We start from the raw sequence: 12,630 nt of genomic DNA, 5'->3' as shown, positions 1-12,630 counted from the left end.
TTTCAAGAATAAATTATACTCCTTTTAATTAATTTTTCTAGATCCCTGTTCAGAACACATTTGCCTCGACTCTCAGACTATACAAGAACTGAATATATGATTGACAATAACTCTGCTCATCATACTGAATTTCAAGAAAGGATTGGGCTTGTGCACTCAAGTAGCATGACAAAGTGGTGGCTTGTGTCTCAACAGCACTTCAAACATTTTGACAAGAACAACCCGTATACTAATGATCTAGAATTAGCGATAAGTGTTCACTTTGAAAATTTAGAGGCATTATCTTTGTAGTGGCTGTGAGTTTGTTTTTTTAACCTAATATGTTTCTTTGGTTCCTCAATATCTTCTTTCACAAGAACTTGCAAGAACATCGCCCACTTTTATCTCGTCAAAGTAAATACAGGATTTACTAGAGATCAATCTGCTGAAGAACAACACCCACTTCTACCTCTTCATTGTCTCAACACAAACAAGCAAAAAAAAAAAAATTGAGCAAAAGTTTTCTGCAATTTATTTCAGATTTTGCTATAGAAGCAATATCCATCCAGAGTTTTTACTCTAGATAACAACAAACCATACAAGATTAATGTACATATGGTTAAGAAGTCTCTTTACTACATTGCGCCTTCACTATATAGGAACAAATCCTCAATTTGAACAAATCCTCAAAAATTGAAATCCATCTATTTTGTACAACATAAAATCTCAAGAGAATGACAAGCAAGGACCCCATAAAAATATTAATGTCAAATTAGGATGTCTTCAATACTAACGTTTCCAAATTCAATATTCCTTTTTCTCATGTTTCAATGCTAAAATTCTTGATTTGGCATTAATTTTCTCATAAGGTTCTTAATTGGCATTTATCTGCTCTTGCTTCTTCTACTGAGTTCAAGTGAGAGGCTTGCGTTCCAAGATGGCCAAAAGCGCCACACGAAATATCTTTTTATTCTTCGAGCGCATGCGCATCCCAATGATTTTCTTCAGAAGCTGCAAATTTACATTCCCGCCAAAATATAATATTGATATATGTTGTCATAAGAAACTACGTACTGAATTTAAACTATATGAAAAACACTATCGGTCTTACGCTTTTCGTTTTCCAAACATAAATAGTTCTTTATTTTCACTGCAAATATTTGCCTCCTCATATTCAAAGAAAATCACCGATCATGCCATTAATTATGCACCCACACTTGCAATACTCCAAATGAGGACATAAAAGTTCTCTGTTCCCATGAACAGGAGGTTTTGTTAAATAATTAACCCTATCTCTCTAAGAAATCCATATATTTCCTCTGATCTTCTGCACAAGTCACTTTTAACTACATCATCATAATCAATGAAAAGTAGTTAAATTGTTAATGTTGTCTTAAAAAGAAGGGTTTAAGGGTAATTTAACCTTTAAACTATAGGTTCAAAAGCCTTTAGAACTTTAAACATATTTTTTGTACAATATTCTTTCCTTAACTTTTAAAAATAATGTAATGTAATCATTATCGTTAATTAAAATTAACTTTAACAATTAACTAATCAAAGAGTGACAGAAAATGACCAATAAAATTACAAAAACAGACCAAAAAATTACAAGCGAGACCAAAAAATTACAAAAAGTACCAAGATTGAGATGGAAAAATAATTTACCTTTATTAAATATGCCATCTTTAAAGATAATTTCTCTCTCATGTGTACTATTTTACTCTACTCAAAAAAAATTGAGATGGTAAAATTGCAATAAATTAATTAATGAAATTTTTATACAAAATAATTTATAAAAAAGACTACTAGATATCAGATATGTATATAGCATGTAGATATATCATCATTTGCACTTCAGATTTTATCCACATATTAGGTTCCCAATATAACGGAGTTGGCCTCCTTCCATTGTAATGGATGGAACTTTCCATATCTGAACTGTTAGATTAGATTTGATAGATTTTAAAAGTATAGATTAATATGTATCACTAAAATTTAATATGAATAGTTTAGATTTGCAATCGAGGAAGGAAAATGCAGTAAAGAAAAACCAAGTCCTAATATCACACTTTGAAAGGCTCACGAAATCAAACATGCTGGTTTAATTCAAGTCATAAATTACAGCTAGAACAATCTACATTCTATCAAACTCAAAAGCAAGGAAATTTTATGTTAAGGCTATATAAACAATCAATTTTACTATGAACAAACAATTTGGCCATCAACAAAAAAAATGTTAGTAAAGTAAAATGTGAAAAGAAAAAAATCCATGCTCGAAAAAATATGAAATGCATGGTTGAAATTAAAGACTTACTCTCAGATGAAAGCTCGTTGGACAAAGATCTGGTTGGATTCTGAGTTCTCTGAATCCCTCCACTTTCATTCCGCGAATCCCATCATCAAATCCTACTTGAGAAAATGACATTGATCAGCTTTACAATCAATGAAGTTAAATCTTTCATATAATCTGGACCCTAATATAAGTTACTTCTAATTACATCAACAGAGTCAATTAAAGGTAATTGAATTATTAACTCTATCTAAAAATAGGATAAACTTTCAATTTTAGCCCTGTTTAAATGAAAACGATTAAAATTTATATTACATTCTCTCTCATTGTTAATGAGTTTAAATAGGAGTAATGTTAAAAAAACTTAATCAATATCCACAATATAACTTATAGTAAAGATACAAAAATGCTTCTAAAAGGCATCCTATAATAGAGATCGAAGGGAGTAGCAAGTGTTTGTAACATGTATTTTTTGTAGAATAAATTTCATTAGTTATTTTTACTGTTATATTAAAAGTTGAATGTGAAATGAGTCATGTTATATATAATAGTGAATGTTAGGTTTTAAAGGACAACAAAAGCATATTTGGAGTAGAAAATATGATAATGCATGATAAGATAGATGTGCAGGCATACATAAAAAAATAAAATTTAAAATAAGCATGTACGAGAAAAGTGGGCATGACATTTATTGAGGAAAAAATAATAGAAAATTGTTTGAGATATCTTGAACATGTATAAAAAAGACCATTAGAGACACCAATAGAAAAGTTAATAGATAGTTTAAGCCTTATAAAGATGAGCAGAGAAAGATTAAAGAGAAAACTCATGAAAATTGTTAAACAAGACTTCTTGTTTAACAATATTCCCAAAGACTTAATTGATGATAGAGTATAATAGTGTCATGCATGCAATTTATGTATCCAACCCACCTATTGGGATAACACTTATTGTTATTGTAGTATTAAAAAATGAATCAATATAACTGTTAAAAAAATGTTATATTCAAATAAATTAATTCTTTGCAATCAACGACAATAATTAATAATGAAAATTTTTTTACCTCGACCATATTGTTTCTTCCCCAAAGTCAGAACCAGAGGGCCCTTTTCAAATTCAACGCCACCACTCTCACTTAGATGTTGAAACTTGATTCTGACCTATATAATTCAATAACATTCACATTATATAAAACTGAAATTGAGCAAAAATAGTATTATCAGAATTTCATGTTAATTTATATCTACCCGTGGAGAGAGTAACAAATTGGCAACTGAGCAAGCAAGAATAAAGGAAAAATGTCTAAAAAAAAAAAAAACACACAGAATATTACCTGATCCCCTTCTTTGGCAACTTGATTACCCAAGCCGTACACGATCTCATAGGATTCGATCATTGATTTGTCACTAATAACTTGTTTATCACTAGCATCCTCTAATTTATTTTTTTCGCCTACATATATATGTGCTAAAAAAGCATAAATCATAAGTTATGGCCGGCGGCCGCCACCACCATGGTGGCACCGCCAACAACAGCAACAACAATAACAAGAAAATTCATACCTTGGTGATACATTTGTTGAGTCTCCTGAGGCAATACTGAAGGGTTTATTTCAGACATCTTCGACTTCACCACACTTACGTACTGTAGAGTTTATACTTGATTGATTGATTATAATTAACTTCAATTTCAATAAAATTAAAATCTGATAAAAAAAATAATCAATGACTATTGATAGAAATTTATAAATTTATTGATCATTTTTATTGGTCATGTTAATTAAAATATATAGCAAAATATGTAATTGCAATTATACATTAATAATAAAACATTAAGGGTTGAAAATAAAAAACCATTCCTAAACTTTTTGTCCAACAGCACTGGATGTCTTGTAATAAATGGTGGGGTAACACTTCGCTTAAACAATTTTTTTTAAAGGAACGATATTGCCCAACCATTATATATCTATTCATTTAATTTGACAATTAGTTGACCTACAAAATTATAAAAAAAGACATAGAAAATTATAGAAAATGACCTTTATAAAAAAATTAATATTAATTAAGTCGCTTAAATCTAATAATCAACTTTAGCTTTAAACCAATTAATTAGATCCAATGCTGATCAGTTTTAGTTTTACAGACACTAATTAATTCAACTGTGTGAAAGTGTCACAAAAATTCCACTAACATTCCAATTAAGTAGCTTCAGAGCATTATTTAAAAAAAATTAATCTTTTAGTCTTTTAACTTTTAACTCACTTGTAACAGTCTCTTAACTATGACTCGTAATAATTCAGTCTCTCAACTTCTGACTTGCCTATAACTCAGTCTTTCAACTTTTGACTCATCTATGATTTAATCCCTCAACTTTTGTTGATTCCATTTTTTTCATGTTAACTTATATCTTACATCAAAGAGTAAGAGGAGAGTATTTTAAAGTAAGATATAAGCATTTCTTTTATCCCTTTTATTTGACAAAAATATTTTTTTAAAAAAATTGAAAAATCAGGATTGAGTTATAAGTGAATCAAAAGTTGAAGGACTGAGTTGCCACAAATCATAGTTGAGGGATTGAGTCACAACAAATCATAGTTGGAAGACTAAGTTACAAGTGAGTTAAAAGTTAAAGTACCAAAAGATTAATTTTTTCTTTTAAAAAAATGAACATGGAAGACCATGATTTTTGGATGTAAGCAACTTCCAAGTTGGGGCACAAGTCAAAGGTTCGAGATGAAAATATCACATACTTCTTTAATTTCATTTATAAGTCATTTTCAACATATTTCTCTAAAATTAAAAAAACTTTAAAAATCACTAACTTTCTAAAAATTTAATAGATTTTCAACTTAGCTCCTATTATATATACAAATTTTAATAACATACATTCTCTTCAAAATATTTAATGAAGGGTAAAAGAAGGTGACGTGATTTATAAATAGGTTTAAAAAATAATTTTCTTAACACCTTATAATAAATAGGACCATGAATATTTCAATTTATTGACACAAGGGTCTAATGTTTTTTTTTTTTTTTTTGAGATTTGAATCTAACTGACTAGTTCAATTGGTTGAATCGATTGAACTGACTTTAAACTAGTTAAAATTAGTAAAATCAACAGTTCAACGGGTCAGATTGACTAGCCATTTCTAAAATTGTCAAACTTTTGAGTTTAAATGAACTCATAATAGAAATCTAAATTGATAAAGCAAATTCAAATCTATGAATATACCAAAATAATTACAAATATATACTATGCATGATTGAGCTAATATAAAAGTCAAAAAAATTATTCAAATATAATGAAATAATCACCAGTTAGAACACATCGAACAGGATCCAATATCCAGGGTCAAGCGTATGATGTTATAAATACTAGTTTTTTAAATCTGAGGGCCTGAGCTGGTTGCATAGGGATATCATGGGAAAATCTTGCTCAAGAGAGGAATTGTTTTTTGATTACTCTTTGAACTATACACCTACTTCATTTATTACTCTTTGAAAAAAATCATCCATTTGAATTTTAATTACTATTATTAATACTATTACATAAGATATTAATTGAGGGTATAATTAAAAAATGTAAAAAATTTTAAGAAATTAAGATTTCAACTAATATTTTTTTATTACCATAAATTGGCTACTAATTCTCTATATATTGGTTGAAAGGAGTAGTGTGCAAAAACGATGAGAAAAATGGGTTCAAAAGGAGGCTTCTAGGTATGTAAGCGTGAAGTTTTAGTTTTTTAGCAGAAGGGACCAAAGATACACCCACCCACCCACCTACGCGCTTGAATCAAAAGCTCTTGTGGCATAAAGTCTTCAGCAGTGTTTGGTTCAATGGGGGAAGGGAGAGGTGTTTTTTTTTTTTTTTTTTTTTCAATTGCTCATAGGTTATTTTATTAGGAAGAGGTGTTTTTTTTTTTTTTCAATTGCTCATAGGTTATTTTATTAGAACTAATCTTGCTCGAGTCACGGTCAAATATTGAATGTAGATACTTTTCTCAATTAAAATTTAAATATTAATTTATTATGTTATGAAAAACTAACCAATTCTAATGGGGCACCTCGCTCTCATATTTTCCAACTAAATAGGAAACTTTTATGTTCTGTCCAATCAAAGCAAACCTTGATCTTTCTCTAAAATATCTTCAAAACATATATCATAGCATCTGCATTCGGTACTCATCATTTGTGATGAGCATCAAGTGCTCATCACGTCAGGAGAAATTTTGACCTTTTATTTTAGTCTTGTTTAATCCTTACCGTTCATTTAAATTAATTTTTAAATATTTTTAATATTTCATTTACTAATATAAAAAATTAAAATTTTAATATATCTATTTATTACCAATCTAGTCAGTACAAATTTAATCTAGCAATCTAATTTAATATTAAAATAATTATACTTTTATAATTTAATTATACAGATAGACTCTGTACAGTTCAGGTATGATACAGATAACCTAATTTAATATTAAAAATTTATAAATTTTATAAATTAACCATTTAAATGTATTTTAAATAGTCCAGATTTAATATTAAAATTTTTTATATTTTTAATTTTAATAAATATAATGTTAAAAATATTTAAAAATTAATTTAAATGAACGGCAGGATTAAATAAAGTTGCAATAAAAAGCCAAGATTTTTCCTGACCTGGTAAGCAAACGGTGCTCATCGTTTGTGATGAGCACCGATTGCGGACGCATATATCATATGTTCATAAAACTATAGAAAATGATGAAAAAGTTGAAAAAAGACAAAAAGTTCTTACCAGATCTTGCCTCGATGCGACAGATTTGCTTCATATATCTTATTACATTTCACATGCCTCTTGAATCTTCCCCCTCCACTCTAAAACCCTGTTTGGTTATTTTGAAGGAAGTGGGATTAAAAATGAAACTGAAAATAGAAATAAAAATAAATTTAAAAGTATGTTTGACATATCATAAAAAATGAGTGGAAAACTTTAACGCATAAAATTTTTTTTGCCCTTTTTCCAGGAAAACAAAAAATATGTACCCTTTTCACTTAAAAAAACTTCTGACAATTAACTACGGAAATAACTGGTTATATAGAAATTGACTTTAATTAAATGAAGGAAATTTTAGTTTTTTGATATGGGAGATAACTGAATCACAGGCCTGCCGTTGGTTTGTCAGATTCATAGTGGAAAGTGAGTTGATGGAAAATGAGGACGACGACGTTTAATTAATTTAGCAAAGAGGAAGAGAATTTATGTATTTATTCTTAATGAAGATGTCGAATTAAAACAAGCTTTGATGAACGTCATATACAAACAAATAAAAAGAGAAACATGAGAAATTGTTGGATGAAATTAAACCAAAATGGATATATGACGAGAGAGATTAAGAAACAAGCTATTTGTTGATTGAACATGGAAATCGATGAAGGGTGAAAGAGATCGTCGTACCTTGCGATCTTCGCCGCCACAGACGGCGGAAGCCGATTTGCTGAGTCTGAATACGAAACGGTTCCTCCCTAGCAGATGTTCGATGAGCTTAGAGGAACAAAGTACGAAGACCAACCCAAATGACGAGGTTTTAAAACTTGAGAATTGAAAATATTTTATTTTAATAAAGCGAAAAGACAATAACATCCTTTCAAAGTTGTTTAAAATTACGGAGACTTGTTTATATATTTTCAAAATTTATATTTTAATTGTTGATAAAAAAAATTATATTCAAGTCCATTTCTTAAAGCGGTTAAAAATATTCCATTTAAAAATCTTAAATGTTTTATTTTATTAATTAAAATCTGTGAAAAATTAAAATTATGTTGACGAATAAAGTACCGTCGCGAATAACCCAAATACAAATATTCAACAAAGTTCCACCTAAAAAATATTTTAATATTCACATGATTTTAAAAAGAAAAATTATCAGGTATTCAGTCACCCCTCATTTATAGACTACCCAATAAAATTATAGGTTTAAGATTTATTTTTATCCTTAAACTTTTTGTTAAGAGTGTTAGGCATTTTATATTAATAAATGAGATAATTTTTTTCTTGAATTATTGTTTTGAGAAACAAAAATCTTGTTGCCCCTTAATTTTATTTCCAGAAGCAGGGGTACCTTAAAAGTCTTATTAAAATAAAATTTAATAAATATTATTAAAATATTATATATTTTAATATTTAATAATTTCAATATTATTATTTATAAATTATTCACCACAATTTATCAATTATTTTTAAAAATTTAACAACTCAAACTAGTCTTTCAAAAATTTATAAATGACTTATAAATTGTATTTAAAGATTTGTAAATAACAACAAAAATAATAATAATAATAATAAATCAAATATATAAAATAATTTTATAAAAAATTAATATTAATTAAATTTTTTTAAATTTTTTATGTTTTTCTATGTAATAGTAATAATATTTATTAATATTTATTAAATTTTAGTTTAATATGATTTCGAACACCTCATTTGCACAACATTCAATGAAATCATGGCACCACATGTAATTTTTATCATGGGGGAGTGGCGAATGTAGTCTTGTGAAGACAGATATTTGCTGATCTACAGGCACAAATGTAAAACTATTGTGAACAAATGTAAAACTACATGAACAATTGTGAATGAGAAGATTTTTTATTATAAATGATTGGACTTTTTTTTGTTATTTATGGATTTTCTGTTCTCAATTTTTTTTGTTAACTAGTAAATTTTTTCTTCAAGTATAAGTGTACATTCACATGAACTTTTGCGAATAAACAAACTTCTTGTGTACGTATTTAAATTTTTCTTGTTATTTACAAACTTTCTATCGTTAATTTTATTTGGTTAATTTATAAATTTTCTCATGGAGTAAAGTGTAAACTGTAACATTGCAAAATTTTTTTAAAAAAATTTAATTAAATTAAGTAGAGATTAAATTTTTTTAACATAGCTACTAGTTGGATCAATTAGAGTGATTGGACGGCCTTTGGATCTGCTAGATTTTATTTGGAACTTAGAAGGGTATTAGAGGAGCCATTGAGATATTTTGGATCCAAATAAATGGGTTTGAGTTAATGCAGCCGAACTACGTCATCTGTCATAATAGATGTATCGAATTTTTAAATTCAAGTTCTATGTCTCGAATTAAAATAGAAAAAAGATTTTTGAAAGACCAAAAGGAGACGGGGAGTGCTTTGGTAGGGCTTTTGTTTTAGCTGCCATTAAGAGTTGTTTGAGCTTCCAAATCAATAGGTAAGCTCTCTTTTCCCTTCTCCTACCTCTATGCATTTTTCTTCTAGTTGTTGGACATGGGAGATAATGTCTGAATCTAAAGCTAGTCTTTAGCTACTCTATTGATTTCAATGGAGTCTAATAAAGGTTATTTAAGTTTTAATAATTGGTTTTTGTTAATGGCAGTGGTTAATGTCATTTAATCATGGGTTTAGAGTTAACCCTAACACTATTCAACCTATATATATTAAGCAAATGAAGTAAGTCAATAGTGGTCATTAAACTTAATGTGGGTCAAATAAGCTAACGGAAGTGAAAAATGGGATTGGTTTTGGTTAATCACACTTAACAAAGGATTAAGGCCTTAATTGTGATTAATATTAATTAATGATGATTAATGGTTAATGCATTTTGTTAACCATTCATTGTATATTGATTGTTCTTGCAATTAATTAAGATGCGTAGCGTACATTTTTGCTTCTATGTAATTGAGTTTCATATTTTCCAACATTAGGGTATTTATATTGTTAGACTATATTTCATTTGTATGAGCCCATCATAGACTAGGGCAGCTTTTGTTATCGGCCTTCATGATGCTTTTGTAAATGAGGCTTATCATGCAAGTGTATTTTTAATGATTGATGTTTAATTGATTTTGTCATGTTGAGTGGTTAAGCATGCTCAATGTATTTGTGGTTCATATTAATTGCGGTTGTTATGGCTAAGGGTTAAGTTTTGGTTTATAGCACTTGGTTAATTGATTGGCATGGTAATAACCCCAAGTGTCCATAATTTCCATGTGATAACAGTTTGAAAGAGTCCAGAGCCATTAACTAGTAGTCTATTTAATTTTTTACTTGTGGACACTTTGATCACCTTAATTAAAAGTCTGGGTAAAAAGTTAGGCATTTTAAAAGTTGGATCTGGAAGCTAATTTTTCAGTTGTGCTAGTATTATTTATGTGCTGTGACAAAAGTTGTCGAGTGTGTTGGTCTCAGCAGGAAGAGCTTTTGGCCACAGCAAATATAGCTTCTACACCATAAGTCATAGTGGATGTTGTCTTGGCCATAGTGGATGGTGATGTTTTTGCAAAAATGACTCCTTTGACCCTATTTTTACTAGTTTTAATGTTCAAACTAATTTCTTTACTTCTGTAACTATTTGTACTCTAATTTTAAGCACTTTAAAGGGCTTTAACTGCTCGATTCCAAGCTTAAGTCATTTTAGAATCTCATTTACTTAAAATTATTTTAAAATAAACTTTTTGAAATTTCAAATAGTCAATGTTAATTCTAATTTAATTGGATACCTTTCTTAATATCTTTAATTGTTTTAAGTGATGTAGTTGATATAGGATGACATTACATAAACCCATGTGGATTCTTGTGAATGAACAGACTCTTTGTTGAAAATAATTAGACTTTTTTATTGTCTATGAATCTACTATCGTTCACTTCCTTTTTTTTAACATATAAAGCACAAATTGTTCTCGCTTATTAAAAGTATTCGATTTTTTAACTTTGAACACAATTACACATGAGACCTTTCCCACAAAGAATTATCAAAATTTATTTTACCAAAAAAAAATTTATTGGCATGCAAAACAAGCATCTTTCTTCTCAAGGCATATATATATATATATATATAAAACTATTTATATACATATCATCTGTTAAAAAATATAAGATATTTTTAATCGAATTTCACCCTGAATAATGAAGTTACTTGTCTAAAAACTAATTTCATCTTTTTATATTTATCACTATTTAATAGGAGTATTTCACCTTAAAATAATTTAAAGTGATTTATTTAATATGAGTATTTTAAAAAAAGATAGAGATAATTATTACATCTTAAAAGACTTAAAAATATTTTAATATCTAACTTTTTAAAAAATATTTTATATTTTAAACGAAGAAAGCGTACATATGCGCACACACGTCCTTTTACTTTATCCATGTGTGAGCTTGCATTGTTACACCATATTCCTCTCTCTCCCCCTCTTATTTTAATAACGTTTGTTTAGAAATATATGCTGTTTTTATTTCTTATATCCTTTCTCATCTCATAGTCATAACCCTCCATCTTGTACGTCACGGGTAGAGAAAGACTCCCCCCCCCCCCCCCCCCCCCCCAAAAGGGTAGAGAAAGACTTAAACATGGAAATTATAAATAAGTTTGGGTAAGATGCATGACTATTTCTATTATTTAGTATATTGGCCGATCAGAGACAGGCACGGCCACCCTCCCCAGACTTTTTCACTCCATTTATTAATTGTTAATGTTAATTGTTAATTTATACACGCTTATATCATAAGCCTGTGTCAATTATTAATCTTGTGTATGTGTGTGTTGTATATATATAAAGTTTAATATTGATTAATTAAATTTTTAAAAAGTGTTATTATACATATACAATTAGTTCTTTTGAAATTATTTTCTATCCAAATCATAAAGACTAATCAAGTATAAGGATAATGAAATTTTTAGTACTGAAGTTTATCTTAATTATTGATTTGGTCACCTAATTGATTTAATTTTTATCAATTTAATTCTTATTATTTAAAGATGATATAATACTTTTAAAATGTACTGACATAAATAAGAGAATATTGATAACAAACATGAAGATTAATGAAAAGAAGTTTATTTTTTTGGGTACAAAAAGTATAATTATTTATGTACAAAAAACAACGTAATTTTTTTTTTAAAAAAGAATACCAAAGCACAACATTAGGGCTACATTAATAAAAATTAAACTAATTTAATGGATAATCTATTCTCATTTAATTGCATAGATATGATAAGTACCAATATGCTTTAAATACTGCATAATTTGTGTTTTAATACTTAAAAGACTAATATGATAATTTAAAAAATAAAAAGAATAAAATTAAAAAAATTAAAATTGAGAGACCAAATTAATAATTGTTTAATGGATTGAAATTTTTATTATTCATTATGTATAGTTGTAAAACTTTAAAATTTTCTTGATAAAAATTAAAATTTAATGATCAAATAGATACATAAGGCAAACTTGAAAACTAAAAATTTATCATTCATATTTAAATTAGAGTTGTTAATTTTGACAAAGTCCAATAGATCAACCTAAGTAAATTTAAATAATTTTAGAGTCGAGTTTAAAAGTTAAAAAA

The 12,630-nt window shown here is 27.9% G+C and overlaps 1 protein-coding gene across 10 annotated transcripts; it reads right to left on the bottom strand.

Moving 5' to 3' along the window:
* Positions 1-488: 488 nt before the first annotated feature.
* LOC129290645 (uncharacterized) lies at positions 489-7,820 on the bottom strand. 10 transcript variants are annotated; one of them, XM_054927477.1, is made up of 7 exons: positions 7,706-7,820; positions 7,046-7,133; positions 3,832-3,974; positions 3,603-3,736; positions 3,333-3,429; positions 2,294-2,385; positions 489-990 (listed from the first exon to the last, which is right to left on the bottom strand). In XM_054927477.1, exons 3-7 carry the CDS (start codon positions 3,887-3,889, stop codon positions 892-894), a joined length of 480 nt encoding a protein of 159 aa, XP_054783452.1. In that variant the 5' UTR covers positions 3,890-3,974; positions 7,046-7,133; positions 7,706-7,820; the 3' UTR covers positions 489-891. The 10 variants fall into 10 exon arrangements, with proteins under 10 accessions (XP_054783452.1, XP_054783458.1, XP_054783453.1 ...); XM_054927483.1 differs by having other exon boundaries at positions 3,603-3,721; XM_054927478.1 differs by having other exon boundaries at positions 3,832-3,950.
* Positions 7,821-12,630: the final 4,810 nt, after the last annotated feature.

This window comes from Prosopis cineraria, unplaced genomic scaffold, assembly GCF_029017545.1.
Source record: "Prosopis cineraria cultivar Desert tree isolate PC_DT_omini unplaced genomic scaffold, ASM2901754v1 PC13, whole genome shotgun sequence".
Classification (NCBI taxonomy): Eukaryota; Viridiplantae; Streptophyta; class Magnoliopsida; order Fabales; family Fabaceae; genus Prosopis; species Prosopis cineraria.
This window is presented reverse-complemented; position numbering and strand designations above follow the sequence as displayed.